The following is a 17,165-nucleotide window of genomic DNA, read 5'->3' as shown; positions in this document are numbered from 1 at the left end:
TTTTGCATTTTGTACGCTTGTCTTACCAAAATCTTATCTACTCTCTCCGTCTGTATAATGTTTATAACATGAAATAAATTACTAATTTACGTCTCATTTGTAAGACTAAATATGATCATGAGTGATCTTATTTGATTTGTGTTTATGAGTGACTTAATATTGTAAAGTTTTCATATTTAATATTAATACGAAATTAAAAATATTAACCATCATAAAAGTGTGTTGACAAATGTGATAAAAGTAAATAGGAAAAGTATTAAAAGCATATCCTAGAATTGGCTATAATTGTTGGCCAAATTGGACCTGTGAGACCTTATGTAAATTTGTTCAACCTGTAAGAGCATCTCCAACCACAAAAAACCTTTAGCTAAAATTTGAGTTGTCATACCAAAAATAAAATATATAGCCAACCTTCTGAAAAAAGCGCACTCCAACCATACTCATCTGTTTTCTATAATTATACCAAATCTCTTATGGATGACTATATTTGTCGAACCCCTGCAGGCCTGTAAGAAAATCTGTTTGAAGATTACACATTATTTATTACCATATTGCACTGATATATTCTATTTTAACAATCTAAAATATCAATATATACTATTTTTAAATTATAGCCAATATCATTGAAACACAATGTCTTACAGGTTCAACAAATTTTACATAAGAGCATCTCCAACCATGAAGACCCCTTAGCTAAAATCTCAGTTGTCATACCAAAAATAAAAATTATAGCTAATGCCTTCAAAAATTCGCGCTCCAACCATCCCCACATGTTATCTATAATTATAACCAACCTCCTATTGATGGTTATATTTGTTGATCCGCTACATTTCTGTAAGATTATGTAGAAAGATTACACATCACTTATTACCATATTAAAGTGATATATTCTATTTTTAACAATTCAAAATATTAATAACATACTATTTTTAAATTATAGCCAACCAATATAGCCAATATCATCAAAGCAAAATGTCTTACAGGTTTAGCAAATTTTACATAATGTTTACAGGTCTAATTTAGCCAACCATTATAGCCAACGCCGTTAGAGATGCTCTAATGTTTTACATGTCCGATTTAGCCAATGATTATAGCCAACTCCATTGGAGATGCTCTAAGACATTTTGATTCGATGATAGTGGTTATATTGGTTGGCTATAATTTATAAATAGTATGTTATTAATATTTATATTGTTATAAATAAAATATATCAGTTTAATATGATAATAAATGATATGTAATCTCCCTACAGATTTCTTGCATGTCTGTAAAGGTTCGACAAATTTAGTCATTCATGGTAGGCATGTGAATTTTTGAGGAGATTGGTTATATTTTTTATTTTTGGTATGCCAACTCGACTTTTGACTAAGGGTCTTCATAGTTGGAGATGCTCTAAGAGGCGGAGGGAATAATTCAGGAAAAGTGGGACCCGCAACTTCCATTATATTCCCAAAACGTTAGAATAACTTAAGAAAAAGTTGAAAAAAATATATTCAAGTCGGTTCACAAAATATTAGAGTATTGGAGTTTAAGATTGAATAAAATATTATTCAATCATTTTAATTTTAATTTTTTATTCTATTTTGTTTGTTAGATTCGACAACCTACATATTATCTTTTGCAACATAATCTTTGTAATAAAAGGTAAAATAATAATTTTTATAAATCGCATGACACAATAATTTAAAAGTTGAAAGATGTTAATGATTGATTGATAACTGTATTCAAGATTACTTGTAAATGATAAATTATATATAAATTTTGGATAAAACAATAGGATGGCGTGCGCTAGCTCAAAAGACAGGCTTGGAAATCTAAATGCTGGATTTGCATCCGGCAATATAGCATGCAATGGCCTGGGATACTGCAATGCATAATTACTCTGAGAAACTCAAAGGACTCCCAGCCTATCTCTCCAGCTATTTATTCAGATCCTCCCCAACAGTTCTCTCATATCTCACATACAGCTTATTTCTCTCCTTCTTTGTATTTTGTTTTCATCATGGTGAAGTACTGGACTTTTTCGGCGAAAGGGTTTGTCAAGGTGAATGTGCATGCATTCACCCTTGACAACCGCTTGCCTAACGGAAATGACTCTGGCATAGGCACCGTGATCGCAAGGGTACAATCATCAGGATGTACTCTGGTACGATCCGTAATCAGACTAGGCGTGCAAATGAGTTGTGGGCTTTGTTGGTTGGCCTTACGGGAGTGTTTCTGGAGAATGAAGAATGTGTGGAGCTGGAATCTGACAACTGGGAGGCCATTAAGGAGTGGGACGAGTATAAGTGGTTCCACGACCCCAACCATGCTAATGTGATCCAACAGCTGAATCAGAGGAAGGAAGACCCTAACCTCACTCTGGTGGTCAGGCCAATCGACAGCAGCCAGAATGCACTGGCTCGCTATTTGGCTGAGGTAGGCTCCTGGCAATGTCTCAGGTTGGTTGTTATCAGGAGGCTATTTGGCGAGGTTAAGGAGCTCTGGATGTTGGATATGGGTCTGGGTACTAGCAAGGGTGAGTTCAGGAGGCTATTTGGCGAGGTTAAGGAGCTCTGGATGTTGGATATGGGTCTGGGTACTAGCAAGGGTGAGTTCGAAGCCCTCTCTGAGGATGAGTACGAGGATTGGCTGTGGGAGAGAAGAGATGGAGGAAGACGATGGAGCCCAGGCGATTGAGATCTCGGATGAGGATGTGGAAGATGCAAGCGGGTTGGTTGCTGGAGCTGGTGGTCCGGGAGAGAGGCGCCAGTAAGACGGAAGCTGGAGAGGCAGAGGAACGGTAACAGCTAGGGTTCACCATAGCTATCTGTTTGTTTCCTTTGTTTTCTAATTTTAAGTTTTATTAAGTATTATTAGTATTTTAGGGTTTTAAGTGGTTGATTATGGTTAATCTCACCTCTGTTCATATCTTCGGATATGTCCTATTTTAAGCTTGTGATTTGGATCCTCTTTTGGTCAGGACCTTTGGCATGTAAAGGTCGCTGTATGGATTTGATATTAATATATTTTCCGCTTTCCGAAAAAATATATATATATTATTTATGATCAAACTAAAAAGATTATGACCGATATTCCAGTACTTTAACTTAAATGTGGACTCTGCATAACCTAACTCTATTTTAATAATCTGAAAACATGAATTTTGTCTAAATAATATCAAAATTTGTTTCAACTAAAATCGTATATTTTTAACTGAGCTTAACATCTCTCTTTACTATAGTATATTTTCTTTTCTTTAAAATTTACTATTTACATTTTAAAACTAGGTTCAAAATCTAATCCATATCGAATATTTTAAAAGAAGCTTAAGATCTCTTTTTATTATATTAATTTTAGAAGTTAAGTTCAAAATTTAATCTATATATACCGAGTGCGTGATAACTCTCAAAATATAATGGGGTTTTATATCAAACTGGCCACTCATTACGTCAAAATATCTCACTTGACCCACCCATCTCGTCGGGGACTTATTTAGGCCACTGTTAACCAAATATATATCATTTTATCCACCTCGTTATTCATACCTCTTTACTTAATCATTTATCAAAAATTAACCGTTTAACTTTTTACTACGAAACCACTTCGAGTGCTTTCATAATTCTCTCTAGTATTTATCAAAATAATTTGGGAATTCTCAAAGCAACATAGCTATGTAGTTAAAAAGTATATAGTTAAAAATATATATTTATGTGATCACCCTTGCTATGTTGCTTTATAAATTCTCAAATTATTTTGATAAATACTAGAGACTATTATGAAGGTACTCGAAGTGGTTTCGTAGTAAAAAAGTAAACGGTTAATTTTTAACAAATGATTAAGTAAAGATGTATGAATAGTGATGTGGATAAAATGATATATATTTGATTTACAGTGGCATAAATGAGTTCTCGGTGAGATGGGCAGGTAAAGTGAAATATTTTGACCTAATGGGTGACGAGTTTGATATAAAACCCAAATATAATGCTCCCTCCGTCCCGCTCATTTTCTATACACTTTCCTTTTTGAATGTCCCATCATTTCTATACATTTCCAAAATAGTGACTTTTTATAATATAAAACACTATTACACCTGCTACTTTGTTCCACTATCTCCATTCTATAATAATAAAACGGTTTTTCTAGTGTGTGCCCATGGGCTCACAATAAGCATAAAATTTGATAGTTTTTCTATGTTTTGATTGGCTTACACTTCTTTAATAATGATGCCCCTTGCATTTACACCAACCACACCAATGAAAACACACCAAATTTATGAGTTTTCGTGCTTAGCATGTGCCCATGGGCACACACTAGACAAACTCATAATAAAAATTACACACACTACTTTCCTCCACCATCTCAAATATATTATTAAAAATAAAAGGGTCACACCACTTTACCCAATTTTCATCTAATTTTACTTATTTTTTATACCTTCTTTGGTCTCCGTGTTCAATCTCAATGATTATTGATCAGGGCGGAATTAATTTAATACAATTTTACTTGATCATTGACATATCATTCATACTAATTTGCTTCTCTTAATAAGGTGAAATAGATTTTCGATGTACAATTTAAAACAATAACAAATTTTACTCTTCATAAATCAAATATTTCAAACTATGACGTACATGCAGCTTTATCGCCCAACTGGGAAGAGGTAGCTATAAATTGCATCAAAATTGCTCTGTTCTTACCTGCCGAACGTCTAAGTACAACACCACAACTTATATATCTTTCAGCTCTGCCACACCGAATTTCAGCTACTTGCCCCTTATCAATGCAACGTGACTTTAAGAAGCAATAATAGATTGCCATATACAAAAAATACAAGGCAATAAGCAGCTTCTTGATAGCTCATTCTCTGATTTTATATAACATCACCAAGATCATGATTTTAAATGCAATGGCCATCTACATTCAACTGCAAGATATCATATTGTACTCCCTTGAATTTTTTTCGGCAATTATTTTATGGAGATTTTTCAATACCTACGTCCTCAGAATGAACACTTGTCCCGGGCCACCAGAACCATCAGGGAAATGGCCGTTAATTGGTCACTTCCATCTTCTTGGTGCAAACAAGATACTACATCATACACTTGGAGACATGGCCGATCGATACGGGCCAGTCTTCTCTTTGAAATTGGGAATTAACAGAACTCTTGTGGTCACTAGTTGGGAAGTCGCGAAAGAATGTTTTACAACACAGGACAAGGTCTTCGCCTCTCGTCCAACATCTGTAGTTGGGAAAGTAGCAGGATACAACAACAGAGTTATGATATTTCAGGAATATGGATCATATTGGCGCGAGATACGTAAGCTAGCAGTGATTGAGCTTCTGACAAATCGTCGACTGGAAATGCTCAAACATGTTCGGGAATCAGAGGTGAATGTTTTCATTAGGGAGCTATATGAGCAATGGTCAAGCAATGGGAATGGAAGCAAAGTTGTGGTGGAAATGAAAGAAAGGTTCGGGGATCTGACAACAAATATCGTTGTCAGGACAGTGACAGGTAAGAAATGTTCTGGTACTGGTGCGCGTGGTAATGAAGAGTCGAGGCGATTCCAGAAGGCCATGGCGGATTTCATGTACCTGACAGGGCTGTTTATGGTTACTGATGCACTTCCTTTACTTAGTTGGATAGACAGTTTTAAGGGATACAGGGGTAAAATGAGGAACACCGCGGAAGAGATTGATCATGTTCTTGGAAGCTGGTTGAAGGAACATCAGCAGAAAAGGAAAAATCTAAGCATTAATCATTCAGAGGAGGACTTCATTTATGTTATGCTGTCTGCCATGGACCGGAACCAGTTTCCTGACATTGACACTGATACTGCCATCAAGGGCACTTGTTTAGTAAGTTATGCAAGATATTTTTTGGTATAAGCATTTATAATTTCATAAAGCCGAGATCTAATGAAATGTTTCTGCATAAAAATCTGTATTTTGGTCGCAGAGTCTTATCTTAGGTGGTTATGATACGACATCAGCCACACTAGTGTGGGCGCTCTCACTAATACTAAACAACCGTCATGTGTTAAAGAAAGCACAAGCTGAAATGGACAAGTGCATAGGAAGAGATCGCCAAGTAAAGGAATCAGACATAATAAATTTACCTTATTTGCTAGCCATAGTCAAGGAAACCCTCAGATTATATCCAGCACTCCCACTATCCATCCAACACGAAGCAATGAAAGATTGCACGGTGGCAGGATTCAACATTCCAGCAGGCACAAGATTAGTCGTGAACCTCTGGAAGATGCATCGTGACCCTAAAGTCTGGTCTGACCCTCTAGAATTTTATCCGGAGAGGTTCCTGCAGAAACATGTGAATGTGGAGTTTTGGGGTCAGAGTTTCGAGTTTTTACCATTTGGATCAGGACGGAGGTCATGCCCTGGGATCACATTCGCAATACAGGTGCTGCACTTGACACTTGCTCGATTGGTTCATGGGTTTAAATTGGGAACTGTCTTGGGCTCGCGCGTTGATATGACTGAAAGTTCAGGTGTTAGTAACCCGAAAGCAACTCTGCTGGAAGTTACTCTCACACCGCGACTGCCTCCTGCAGTCTACTAATAAAATGTCACCTGTAAATTGTAATAGCTATGTATTCCTTTGAAGGTAAGTAACAACACTGATGATCTTTATTATAGCACAAAAAGGTGATCTCCTGTATCACTTGACAGTAGAAAAATAAAAATTCTATGAGGCTCTAAGTTCAACTGATATAGTTTCAAGTTTTAATAGAACAAGAATGACGTTGTATTCAACTCAGCAACACACATGTTAAAGTAGGGCTGTTCACCAACCGAGCTGTTCGCGAAGAAGCTCGGTTAGACTCAGTTCGTTAAGAACTCGAGCTCGAGCTCGAACACATAAATGTGTTCGTTAAGAAAACAAACTCGAGCCGAGCTTTTAGTGTGCTCGGCTCGAGCTCGAGCTCGGCTCGAACTTGTTCGGCTCGAGCTCGGCTCGTTAAAACTCGAAAAAATGCAATATTTTCATGATAATTTTGTAATATATACATGTTATTGAACGCTGAATTCAAAATATAATATATCAAATCGATCAGAAGAATATTAACTATAATATGGTACTTTCAAAATACACTAAAAATTTTATTTGGCTTGCTATTTTAAGAGTAAGTAGCGGTTTGACCTTATTTTTTTCTGGCTCGGCTCAGCTCGTATTTGTTCGTGAACAAGCTCATGTTCAGCTCGTTAGTTGACAAGCTCGAGCTTGAACACAATTTTTTGTTCGATAAGAAAGCTTGGCTCGGCTCGATAGGAAAAAATTTAAAACTCGGCTCAGTTCGATCAAAACTCGGCTCGGCTCTATTCATGAACAACCCTATGTTAAAGATCCGACAAGGTCGATACGCTTATATTAAAAAATATGAAATTATATCAATAATTCTAATTATAAGATCAAAATATTTTGAATTGTGTATCACGTTATTTGTTTAAAAATCCAACTATGTCACTAAAATCATATTGATATGTCATGTTGATTTTTAAAGCTATAAGATTATAATATTATAAAATATATCACGTGATTTGTTTAAGAAGTCATTCTAAATTATGTCAATTGTCAATATCTATATATTACTTTTACAACTTTTTTCTAAATATTTTACAATAGAAAATATTATATGAATCTAAAACTTGTTTAGATACAAGTAATTATTTTCATTTAAAGAAATGAGGTTGCTCGGAAATTAAAATAGATAAGTGTTGTTTGACTGATTTTTTAAGTTCAGTTTATAAGTCAGAAATAATATTGTTTGTGTACAAAATTTAGAAGTAAATTTCCGACTTATAAGTTAAAATATGAAAAGTTGCAAATCCAATTTTCTTTAATAATTTTTTCTATATTTGAAATTTGATTTTGCATAAATATAAAAGAACATTTTGAAACTAATTTATAATAATTTACTATTATATTAATAATCTTTTTATCTAATAATCTATGAATATGAAAAGTAAAAGCTAACACATGAAAATAATTACTTTACACTCATAAATAAATTAATTCAAAAATCCCATTACTATGTTTATTTTTGGACCCAAGTTAAACCAGTGCTTCGAAGTCTTGAACTCACTGTGTCTATACAATCTGAATACTTGTTCCACAGACACAGGTTAGTACCCTTTTGCCTTGCCCACCATTTCTCTCTACATTATATATCTATGTCTGTATGCATTTGTTTCTATATATGTGCTCATGATTTTCGTGTTTTTGTTACGGTTTCAAATATGTTGTGTTTCTTTACTTAATTTGATTCAAACCCTAATTTGAATGTTTTTTCCTAAGCACTGTTTATTTTATTTGTAATAAAGCTGTTAGGATGATGTGAAAACCTTGCTGCATAATTCCAAATTAATCTTTGTTGATTGTTATTCAGTGATCTGGTGAGCATCATGTTTTTGACAAGGATTTTTGGGAGGGCACTTTGCACTGCTGCAAAATCTGAAAGTTCAGCTGCGGCAGCTGCTGCTTATACGTCTAGGATGGGGCATAACCCACTCGAGGAGTTTTTCGAGACTGATAGAAGCCCTGATGAGGACAAACCTGTTGTCTATGGTATATTTGGTTCCTGATGCTTCTGGAATATATGATGTTCGTATTTCGTAAGCATAGTTTAGTGTACACAATGTTGTACTGTGGGTATTTTTTTAGAAGAAGGGTTTTTTTAAGATCTTCTGCACCTTCATTTCTTTTTGGATATGCTTGACTTGCTTAGAATTTTGATCCAGGTCGGAGTTGGAAGGCTTCAGAACTACGTCTAAAGTCTTGGGATGATCTTCACAAACTATGGTATGTTTTGCTGAAGGAGAAAAACATGTTGATGACTCAACGTCAGATGCTTAATTCTCAGAATTTACGGTTTCCCAATCCAGAGCGTATTCCTAAGGTACTATTCTAGTGCTTTGGTTAAATTGTTATTTAGTATCCGACAGCTGAAAGAATCCTAGTTGTAGAACGTAACTGTCTGTGTCTACCTTTAGTATCCTACATCAGGAAGTGAATCAAATACACTGGCTGTTTGACAAAACTGTACTTGTACTTGCATAATTTTGACTGCTTAACTAAGTCAAACAAGTATCAGGCATCCTTTTGAATCTATAGTTATTCAATTTGGCCAACAGCGTTTGTTCAGTAATTCCGCCCATTGGGGCCATACTTTTTACGATTCAATTAGCTTATTTCAGCGCCATTCACTTTATAGTAGCTCTGAAACTCATAATTAGTGATTAAATCATCCAGTTTGACACTCATTCAGTCTTGTTAAGATGTCATCAAATGTCCTGTAAATGCTTTTTATGTAACTTGTCTCATTGTTAATTATGTATATATCTAGTCAAGTAGTCTTTTTTGTGAAAGAACTACTTAACCTGCAATGGCAGATCATGCTGTGTTCCTAGATAGGACTGTATAAGAAGTTCTATGTAATTCTTCATAACACTTCCGTATGACGTAACTTAACCTTCCCCAACTTGGTCTTAATCTTGTTTTAAAAATCACAACTAAATAAGGGTTCAGTTGCCACACTTAAATGCACACTGCTTGAAGTGGGAGTGAGAAAAAATTTCATTAGTTGCTGCTTTGTTTCCTTGAGTATGTTACTCAGCTAGTTTTTTAGTGTTGCTTGATTTTAGTTTATTATATTTGCTTTCGAAATATGAAGAGTTACACATCCCTCAGATGATATGGAATGGCTTGTTTTTGGAACAGAGACCCCTCCATATACTCTTCTTCCCTGTCCTTGCAAACTCTTGGCATGTCAGTAGATATTCATCTTGTCATGTTACTTTTGCAGGTAAGGAAGTCCATGTGTCGGATCAAGCACGTACTAACCGAGAGAGCAATTGAAGATCCAGATCCGAGGAGATCTTCCGAGATGAAAAGATTGATAAATGCTTTGTGATTAGCTTCGTGTTGTAGTGCGCTGTTGGGGGCTTTTGTAGCCAGTGTTGCTACTTTTTTCTTCATTCAGGGGATGCAGTTTATAGTCGCATTCCAGAATCATTTGTATCTTCACTAGCAGGAAACTTGCAGCCTGTGAATCAAGATTTCTTTCTACGCGCTTTGTACAACATTTTTCAATATAAAATATGGAGAGACTAGTTGTGTTGAATCGCAAGATTAGCTCTATCTTGCTCCTCTACAGCTACTAGAAAAGGACTAATGAATTCCACAATTGGTTGATAATTCCCTGTTATTATGTTAACATACTAATGATCTTGTTTTTATCTTATTTTTCGAAAATAAATTACTTCTTTCTTAATTATAAATAATATTAAATACCTTCAAATTACTAACTATTATAAAAAATACTTTAATATATTTTTCTTCTTGGAATATATCCTTATTTAGGAAATATAAGTACGACTAAATACACAATAAATCAAGTACTTATAAACTATTGTCGTAAAATATTTGGAAACTTAAGTCATTATTTCTTATCTCATCGTGACAGAATATAAGTCTAATTATTATAACAAAATACGAGCTTTTGCAAATTTCTGATCTCACGAATTAGGTTTACAATTAAAATGAAAAAAATCATAAAAATAAAATAGTTGTTTTGATAAGTAACTCTATAAAATAGTTGTTTTGATCAGTGTTCTAAAAATCTCCGATTTAACCGATTAATCCCCTGCAAGGTCGGTCACCGATTCAATTTCTGAAATCCGATTAATCCCTATATATATTTCTTAATCGGAGTATATATGCTAAATTATTAAAATTAAAATACTATATTACTTTAAATATGAATAATTATAGAGTTTATGAATATAGTAAATATATTAGTTACCAAATAGCTAATATAATAATAACTAAATATTAAATAATATTTTAATATTGAAATAAATCCGATTTTAACTTCGATTAATCCACGATTTCCGATTAATTCCTGAATAAGTAGCTCGACCGATTAGGTCCGATTCCCGATTTCTGTTGTAATACTGGTTTTGATAAGTAACTCTATTTTCTTTTTCTTTTTTGAGAAACTATTTTCTTTTTTTTTTAAAAAAACCTCAATTCGTTACAAACTCACTGTGTATAATGAAACGACGTCGCCCCATTCCCCGCCGTAACCTTTGCTTTTCTGTAACATCTACACACAACATAGTACATAAAACCATCTTATATTCTTCTTACACGCAGTCGCGCAATTAGACATCTCACAACCCTAAAATAACATCAAAAAATGGGTCGCGGCCGGAAACGTAAAAACGACACCGTCGAGCCCCAAGACACCCCCAACCCCCAGAACGACGTCGTTTTCTCCCTCAACAAAATCGAACTCATCCACCCCTCTACCACCACTTCCGCCGCCGCCGCCACCACCACCACCACCAACCACCCAGCTCGCCGGCGAGGCCGACCCCGCAAAACCCAACCCCATGAACCCAATCAAATAAATTCCCCAAAACGACAAGCAATTGATCAAAACGGCAATGCCAACGGGGTTGTTGATCATCATGGTTCAGAAGATTGGGAGAATGTGGCTAAAGTTGTGCCCGAAATGGAAGCTGTGGTGAAGGTGTTTTGTGTGCATACTGACCCGAATTTCTCGCTACCGTGGCAGCGAAAGAGGCAGTATAGTTCTAGTAGCAGTGGCTTTGTTATTGGGGGGAGGAGAGTTCTCACAAATGCGCATTCGGTTGAGCATCACACGCAGGTTAAGTTGAAGAAGCGCGGCTCGGATACTAAGTATGTGGCCACTGTGCTTGCAATTGGGACTGAATGCGATATTGGTGAGAATGACGCTAATTTTGTCAGCATTTTGTTTCGTTTCATCAGCTAGGTGGATAAATAGTGTTAATTGTTGTATTAGAATGATTATATTATGAATAATGTGTTATATATTGTTGATCATGTTGGTTACGTTAACTAGGTGGAGAAATAGGTATAACTGTTGTATTGAAATTTTCGTTTTGTTGTTATTTGCTTAATCATACTATGACTGTATTGTACACTTCTAATCAAGTTCGTTTCTATATAGTTTTAACTGTTGTGTACTTGTATTAGAATTTATGATTCATTGATATATGGTTGATTAAATTATGACTGTGTTATATATTGTTAATTCTGCAATTATCTATTCGTTAATAGGTTACTAGACTTGGTGCTTGTTTTTAGGATTGGTATATTTTGTCAGGCAATTTTTATTGTGGTATTAAGTCTAAGAATTTATTGACAGCTGCATAAATGAATAGAATTTGTTTTTTTGACTGGAATTGGTGTGTATAAAGGTTTTATAGGGGCCATGATATATGCATGTGCGTGCAGTACTGGGTGAATAAGTGTTTAAGATGAATGTGATTTTGTTCGTTGATGTTTTTGTTTGTATATTTATTTTTTATGAGTTTCTAATTTGTGTTGCAGCTCTGCTTACTGTTGCTGATGATGAGTTCTGGGAAGGAGTTTCACCTGTTGAATTTGGCGATTTGCCTACACTTCAAGATGCAGTGACAGTTGTGGGTTACCCAATTGGTGGAGATACTATTTCTGTCACAAGTGGGGTGGTTTCACGAATAGAGATTTTATCATACGCGCATGTATCCACTGAGCTTCTGGGATTGCAGGTGAGTTTTTTTTTTTTTTTTGCACTTTTACTGCTAAATCATATTGTCTTGCATTTCAGTTATGAAGTTCTCACAACTTAAATTATTTACAGATAGATGCAGCTATCAACTCTGGGAATTCTGGAGGACCTGCCTTTAATGACAGGGGTGCATGTGTGGGTATTGCTTTCCAATCCCTTAAACATGAGGATGCTGAGAATATAGGTTATGTCATTCCAACACCAGTCATTAGGCACTTCATCCAAGATTATGAAAAAAATGGAGGATATACAGGTATGTTATGGAAAATCACTAAGGGTGGCTTACAAGTTAACCCAACTGTTTAGGGCTGTCAAACGGATATTTAGGATACGGATACAGCTATATCCGAATTCGAATCCGGAAGTTCGAAACCGTATCCGTATCTGGAAATATCCGGCTAATATTTATTTGTATCCGAATCCGTAAGATATTATCCATATACGGATAATATCCGGATCCGAAATCATTTATCAAATATATTTTTTATAAAAGTTGTCAAACGGATTTCAACTGAACTTGATGTGCATTGGAGTCCAACTTGAAGCATCAGCTGCAATTTATTAAAAGTGTGTAAGATGATGAAATGAAAAGATAATTGAGAATTCAAACAGGAGATACAAACCTCTATCTTGTTCCATTGACACTTGACAGAATTCCTAATCAGTAATCCTTTAAGAATTAAAATGTTGATATGCGGGGTTAAGTAATTAGGGCTGTGGATGATACCAGAAATAGAATCAGAGAAGAGTGTGACTGTGGGATGTGGCGTGAAAGAAAAATGAAGAGGCGGCCAGGCGGGGATGAGGGATTTAGGGATTAGGGTGAACTAGTGAACTGGTGAGTGAGTGCGTGTGTCAAAATGTTAATTGATTTTCAAATATGAATATATGATGTAAACTGCTGAAGTATATATGATACTCGTATGTATGGTAAACACTTAAATAAATACTATATTTTAATATTTTTAATAAATATATAATAAATATATTAATTAATTAATTAATTAATTTCAGATTCGGATATTTTCGGATGCGGATGTGCCTATATCCGCATCCGTATCCTAAACATTCGAATTTAGATACGGATAATATCCGGTTTACTTCGGATACGGATAATATCCGCTTTTTTTCGAATACGAATACAGATATTTCGGACGGATATCGGATTTTTTGGATTTTTTTGACAGCATTACAACTGTTCATGTGTTACTATGTTAGCTAGGAATATTTATAAATCATTATTATGATAACTTAGTCAGAAGCACATCCCTACTCTATTATAGTGCATTCAATAATGTCAAGCATCTTTAATTCTTTAATATTGTGAAAATTACTGACACTGCAATCTACTGTTATCTTGCACTGTAATTTGAGCTTGTGTAATCTGTAGGTTGTGTGAGCAGCACTGTTTTAGTTGCAACAGTTGTTCAGATATATTTTAGGAGTTTATGCTTGTTTTTGAAATCGTTTTGTATATTTATTATTTTGTCATATTTTACCTCCTGTGTTTTACTTTTGTGATACAATATCTGTTCTACCAGGGTTCCCTATTCTTGGGATTGAATGGCAGAAGATGGAAAATCCAGATCTGCGCATGTCAGTGGGGATGAAATCTAGTCAAAAGGGTGTTCGAATACGAAGAATTGATCCAACTGCACCAGAATTTCAGGTTTTAAAGCCATCAGATATCATATTAAGTTTCGACGGGGTTGATATTGCTAATGACGGGACAGGTAGGATTTTTTTTTTGTTCCTTATTATATTTATTATATATGTATTGTAGTGCTAGTGCTAATGTTTGTGTCAATAGCTTCTAGGCAGTCCTAGTATCCAGTTTCTCTTATTATATGTTTTGCTTGGATAACTTTTTAAGTTGGTTTCTTTGGGAATTTGTGAAGTGTCTGCCCTTTGCTAATGAGATTCCACTTTATTCTGTGAACTGTGAAGCATTTTTTTTTTGATTAGCAAGTTTGGTGTTTCTCTAGGATTTTATATATTTCTTACTGATTTTGCTTCTTGTAATTTTCAGTTCCATTTAGGCATGGAGAGAGAATAGGTTTTAGTTATCTTGTTTCACAGAAATATACGGGAGAAAGTGCAGCAGTCAAAGTTCTTCGCAACAGTGAAACACATAAATTTGACATCAAACTCGAGTCGCACAGAAAGCTTATCCCAGCTCACAACAAAGGCAGACCCCCTTCATATTACATTATTGCTGGATTTGTTTTTACAACCGTATCAGTTCCATATCTTCGTTCTGAGGTGCACTACCATATCAAACTTTGTAAACAAATATAAATATATATATATATATATATATATATATATATATATATATATATCTACATATATGTATATATATTATCCTGTGATTAGAATGGCGTAAATACCAACTAAATTAAGTTCATCACTTGCATATTATCTTTTGAGCATTCTGTTTCTTCCCTTGTAATACTAATGAAAATTTTAGAGGCACCAAGAAAGTAGTGATTAAGATGTTCGTCTTTTTAGTAGTATATGGAAAGTGAATGAAACGAGAGTAAGGCTTTTTACCTACAACTTGTGGTGCTTTATGTGCTAATACCAGAATCAGTGGTTATATGTATATTTTCTTCGCAGTTTTAATTAAAAATACATTAAAATTAGATTAAAGAGGTGATGATCTTGTTGCTTATTAGTAATAAACTGTAGAAGTTTCTAGATGATGGCAGTGAAACAGGGAGGAATAGACAGTCTGAATTATTTTAGAAAATACCTTGTATGAAGTATATACATGATATTAAAATGAATTAGATGCAATGATCTGAATATAGCATCGAGTGACGGCGGCGAATTTCCGAACTTCTGATTTTGAAGTAGAAGTTCCCTTTAATGAATAAGGCAATATTCTCGTTTGGCGCACAATTCCTCCTTGATGTTCCTTCCTAGAAAACAACGAGATAACTATATCTTCTAGACAGTAGTTTGTTGACTTTCAGCTCTCAATAAAAATAATTTAGGGAGTATGAGTTTTGAAATTTCTATAATGGACGCTAATGAGTAGGTGACTTGCCAATTTTGCTGGAGCTCTTCGGCCTCTGTTGCTGTTTAAAGAAAAGTTAATCGACACTTGCATAATTATTTAAGTATCTTTTTAGTTGTTACGAATCAAAGTATGTAATGGTTGTTACTTATCCTCTATTACCTAATGAAGAACCTCTTTTTGCGTGCTTACTCAGTATGGAAAAGACTATGATCTTGAAGCTCCAGTCAAGCTGTTGGACAAACTTTTACACGAAATGCCTCAATTTCCTGATGAACAAATTGTTGTGATTTCTCAGGTTCTCATTGTTTTTTTTATACATACCTATGATGTTGTTGGGCGTAAGTTTAATTGGAATTGTTATATCCTATGTTACATGTGTTCTCATCTCGTCAAATTATTTTTAAAGGTACTCGTTGCAGATATTAACATAGGATACGAGGACATTGTCAACACCCAGGTTAGTTTTAATTGACCATGCGAATGTAGTAGCCTGCATTAAATCGCCTTGTCTATTTGACGCCCACCCTCTGGTTTTGCTTAACACATATATTTAGGTCCTTGCTTTCAACGGTCAGCCTGTGAAGAATCTAAAGAGCCTGGCCAGCATGGTAGAGAATTGTAACGATGAGTTTTTGAAATTTGATTTGGAATACCAGCAGGCATGCTCTCTTTTCTTGCTTCCCCCTTTTAAAAATGTCTATTTTTAAAAATTGTTTTCTAATGTATATTAATTATGCAGATTGTGGTCCTTCAGACAAAGTCAGCGAAAGCTGCAACGTTAGACATCCTAACGACACATTGTATACCATCAGCCATGTCTGACGATCTCAAGTGATCAGGTTCATATGATGGTGATATTGACATGGGGTCTTTTGAAATGTTCATTCCTTCTCGAACCCCTTAGTTCCCAATTCACACCAGATCTAGTTCTATGTGGAGACCGATTTCTCATATAGATCTAGTTCTATGTCAAGACCGAGTCAACCAAAAAGTATCTTCTCTTGTGGTTGCTATATAGAATGCAATTTTGTGTAGTTCGACTATATCATTCTGTTAACTTGTGGTTGATAAAAGTTTATAGTTATTGATTGTGAGCTTTGGGTAAATAATGTGACAGTGACACCAGTTTTGAAATCAGTATCTGCTTGGCAGCCTTGTGCTCGTTTCTTTCGACTTATATATTGAACACTCAATTTGGAGTGTTCTGATGAGAACTTTCAACAAGTCTTGCATAGCAAGTGAACCGAAATTCTGCAAAGTTTCTAGTGAAACTGTGGTCGGTCACACATTGGCACCAATTGAATCATTCCAAGTGGAAAAAGTATTTGTTACAGGCTTCTGATAAAGTATTATTTTGAAAGAAAGCATCTGATCCAGATCCATTTCTGTTTGTATATTTCTCGCTCGTGTGCAACTTCTAGGTTCCTTTTTAGTACCAACTGTTAATAGGATTTAGCCCGAGTTTATAAGGTATATTAAGAGTTTATGGGCTTGTACGTTTGGTAGAACATCTTGAATTGCCTCTTAAAAAATAAAA

At 35.0% G+C, this 17,165-nt stretch overlaps 3 protein-coding genes across 4 annotated transcripts; all 3 read left to right on the top strand.

The window, feature by feature from the left end:
• The first annotated feature begins 4,715 nt into the window (after positions 1-4,715).
• Positions 4,716-6,692, top strand: LOC108222421 (cytochrome P450 CYP82D47). The gene is made up of 2 exons (XM_017396344.2): positions 4,716-5,842; positions 5,943-6,692. The coding sequence occupies exons 1-2, from the start codon at positions 4,874-4,876 to the stop codon at positions 6,561-6,563; spliced, it is 1,590 nt and encodes a 529-aa protein (XP_017251833.1). The 5' UTR covers positions 4,716-4,873; the 3' UTR covers positions 6,564-6,692.
• Positions 6,693-8,044: 1,352 nt separating this feature from the next.
• On the top strand, positions 8,045-10,125 carry LOC108222042 (uncharacterized). 2 transcript variants are annotated; one of them, XM_017395928.2, is made up of 4 exons: positions 8,045-8,127; positions 8,392-8,570; positions 8,744-8,901; positions 9,808-10,125. In XM_017395928.2, exons 2-4 carry the CDS (start codon positions 8,408-8,410, stop codon positions 9,913-9,915), a joined length of 429 nt encoding a protein of 142 aa, XP_017251417.1. In that variant the 5' UTR covers positions 8,045-8,127; positions 8,392-8,407; the 3' UTR covers positions 9,916-10,125. The 2 variants fall into 2 exon arrangements, with proteins under 2 accessions (XP_017251417.1, XP_017251418.1); XM_017395929.2 differs by lacking the exon at positions 8,045-8,127 and adding an exon at positions 8,157-8,178.
• Positions 10,126-11,124: 999 nt separating this feature from the next.
• Positions 11,125-16,801, top strand: LOC108219707 (protease Do-like 9). Its single transcript, XM_017393208.2, has 9 exons — positions 11,125-11,752; positions 12,384-12,583; positions 12,676-12,856; positions 14,145-14,336; positions 14,633-14,865; positions 15,822-15,923; positions 16,035-16,085; positions 16,183-16,287; positions 16,368-16,801. Exons 1-9 carry the CDS (start codon positions 11,203-11,205, stop codon positions 16,461-16,463), a joined length of 1,710 nt encoding a protein of 569 aa, XP_017248697.1. The 5' UTR covers positions 11,125-11,202; the 3' UTR covers positions 16,464-16,801.
• The last annotated feature ends 364 nt before the right edge of the window (positions 16,802-17,165 follow it).

The sequence above is a fragment of the Daucus carota genome, chromosome 5, assembly GCF_001625215.2.
Source record: "Daucus carota subsp. sativus chromosome 5, DH1 v3.0, whole genome shotgun sequence".
In the NCBI taxonomy this organism is placed as follows: Eukaryota; Viridiplantae; Streptophyta; class Magnoliopsida; order Apiales; family Apiaceae; genus Daucus; species Daucus carota.
This window is presented reverse-complemented; position numbering and strand designations above follow the sequence as displayed.

What these genes read in the sequence shown, in the direction of transcription:
- LOC108222421 (XM_017396344.2), top strand. Translation starts at nt 4,874, where the DNA reads ATGATTTTAAATGCAATGGCCATCTACATTCAACTGCAAGATATCATA. An exon ending in CCATCAAGGGCACTTGTTTA is followed by an intron (nt 5,843 to 5,942) that starts GTAAGTTATGCA and finishes TTTTGGTCGCAG; the next exon opens with AGTCTTATCTTAGGTGGTTA.
- LOC108222042 (XM_017395928.2), top strand. Translation starts at nt 8,408, where the DNA reads ATGTTTTTGACAAGGATTTTTGGGAGGGCACTTTGCACTGCTGCAAAA. An exon ending in GGACAAACCTGTTGTCTATG is followed by an intron (nt 8,571 to 8,743) that starts GTATATTTGGTT and finishes ATTTTGATCCAG; the next exon opens with GTCGGAGTTGGAAGGCTTCA. An exon ending in ATCCAGAGCGTATTCCTAAG is followed by an intron (nt 8,902 to 9,807) that starts GTACTATTCTAG and finishes TTACTTTTGCAG; the next exon opens with GTAAGGAAGTCCATGTGTCG.
- LOC108219707 (XM_017393208.2), top strand. Translation starts at nt 11,203, where the DNA reads ATGGGTCGCGGCCGGAAACGTAAAAACGACACCGTCGAGCCCCAAGAC. An exon ending in AAAAAATGGAGGATATACAG is followed by an intron (nt 12,857 to 14,144) that starts GTATGTTATGGA and finishes CTGTTCTACCAG; the next exon opens with GGTTCCCTATTCTTGGGATT. An exon ending in TTCCATATCTTCGTTCTGAG is followed by an intron (nt 14,866 to 15,821) that starts GTGCACTACCAT and finishes GTGCTTACTCAG; the next exon opens with TATGGAAAAGACTATGATCT.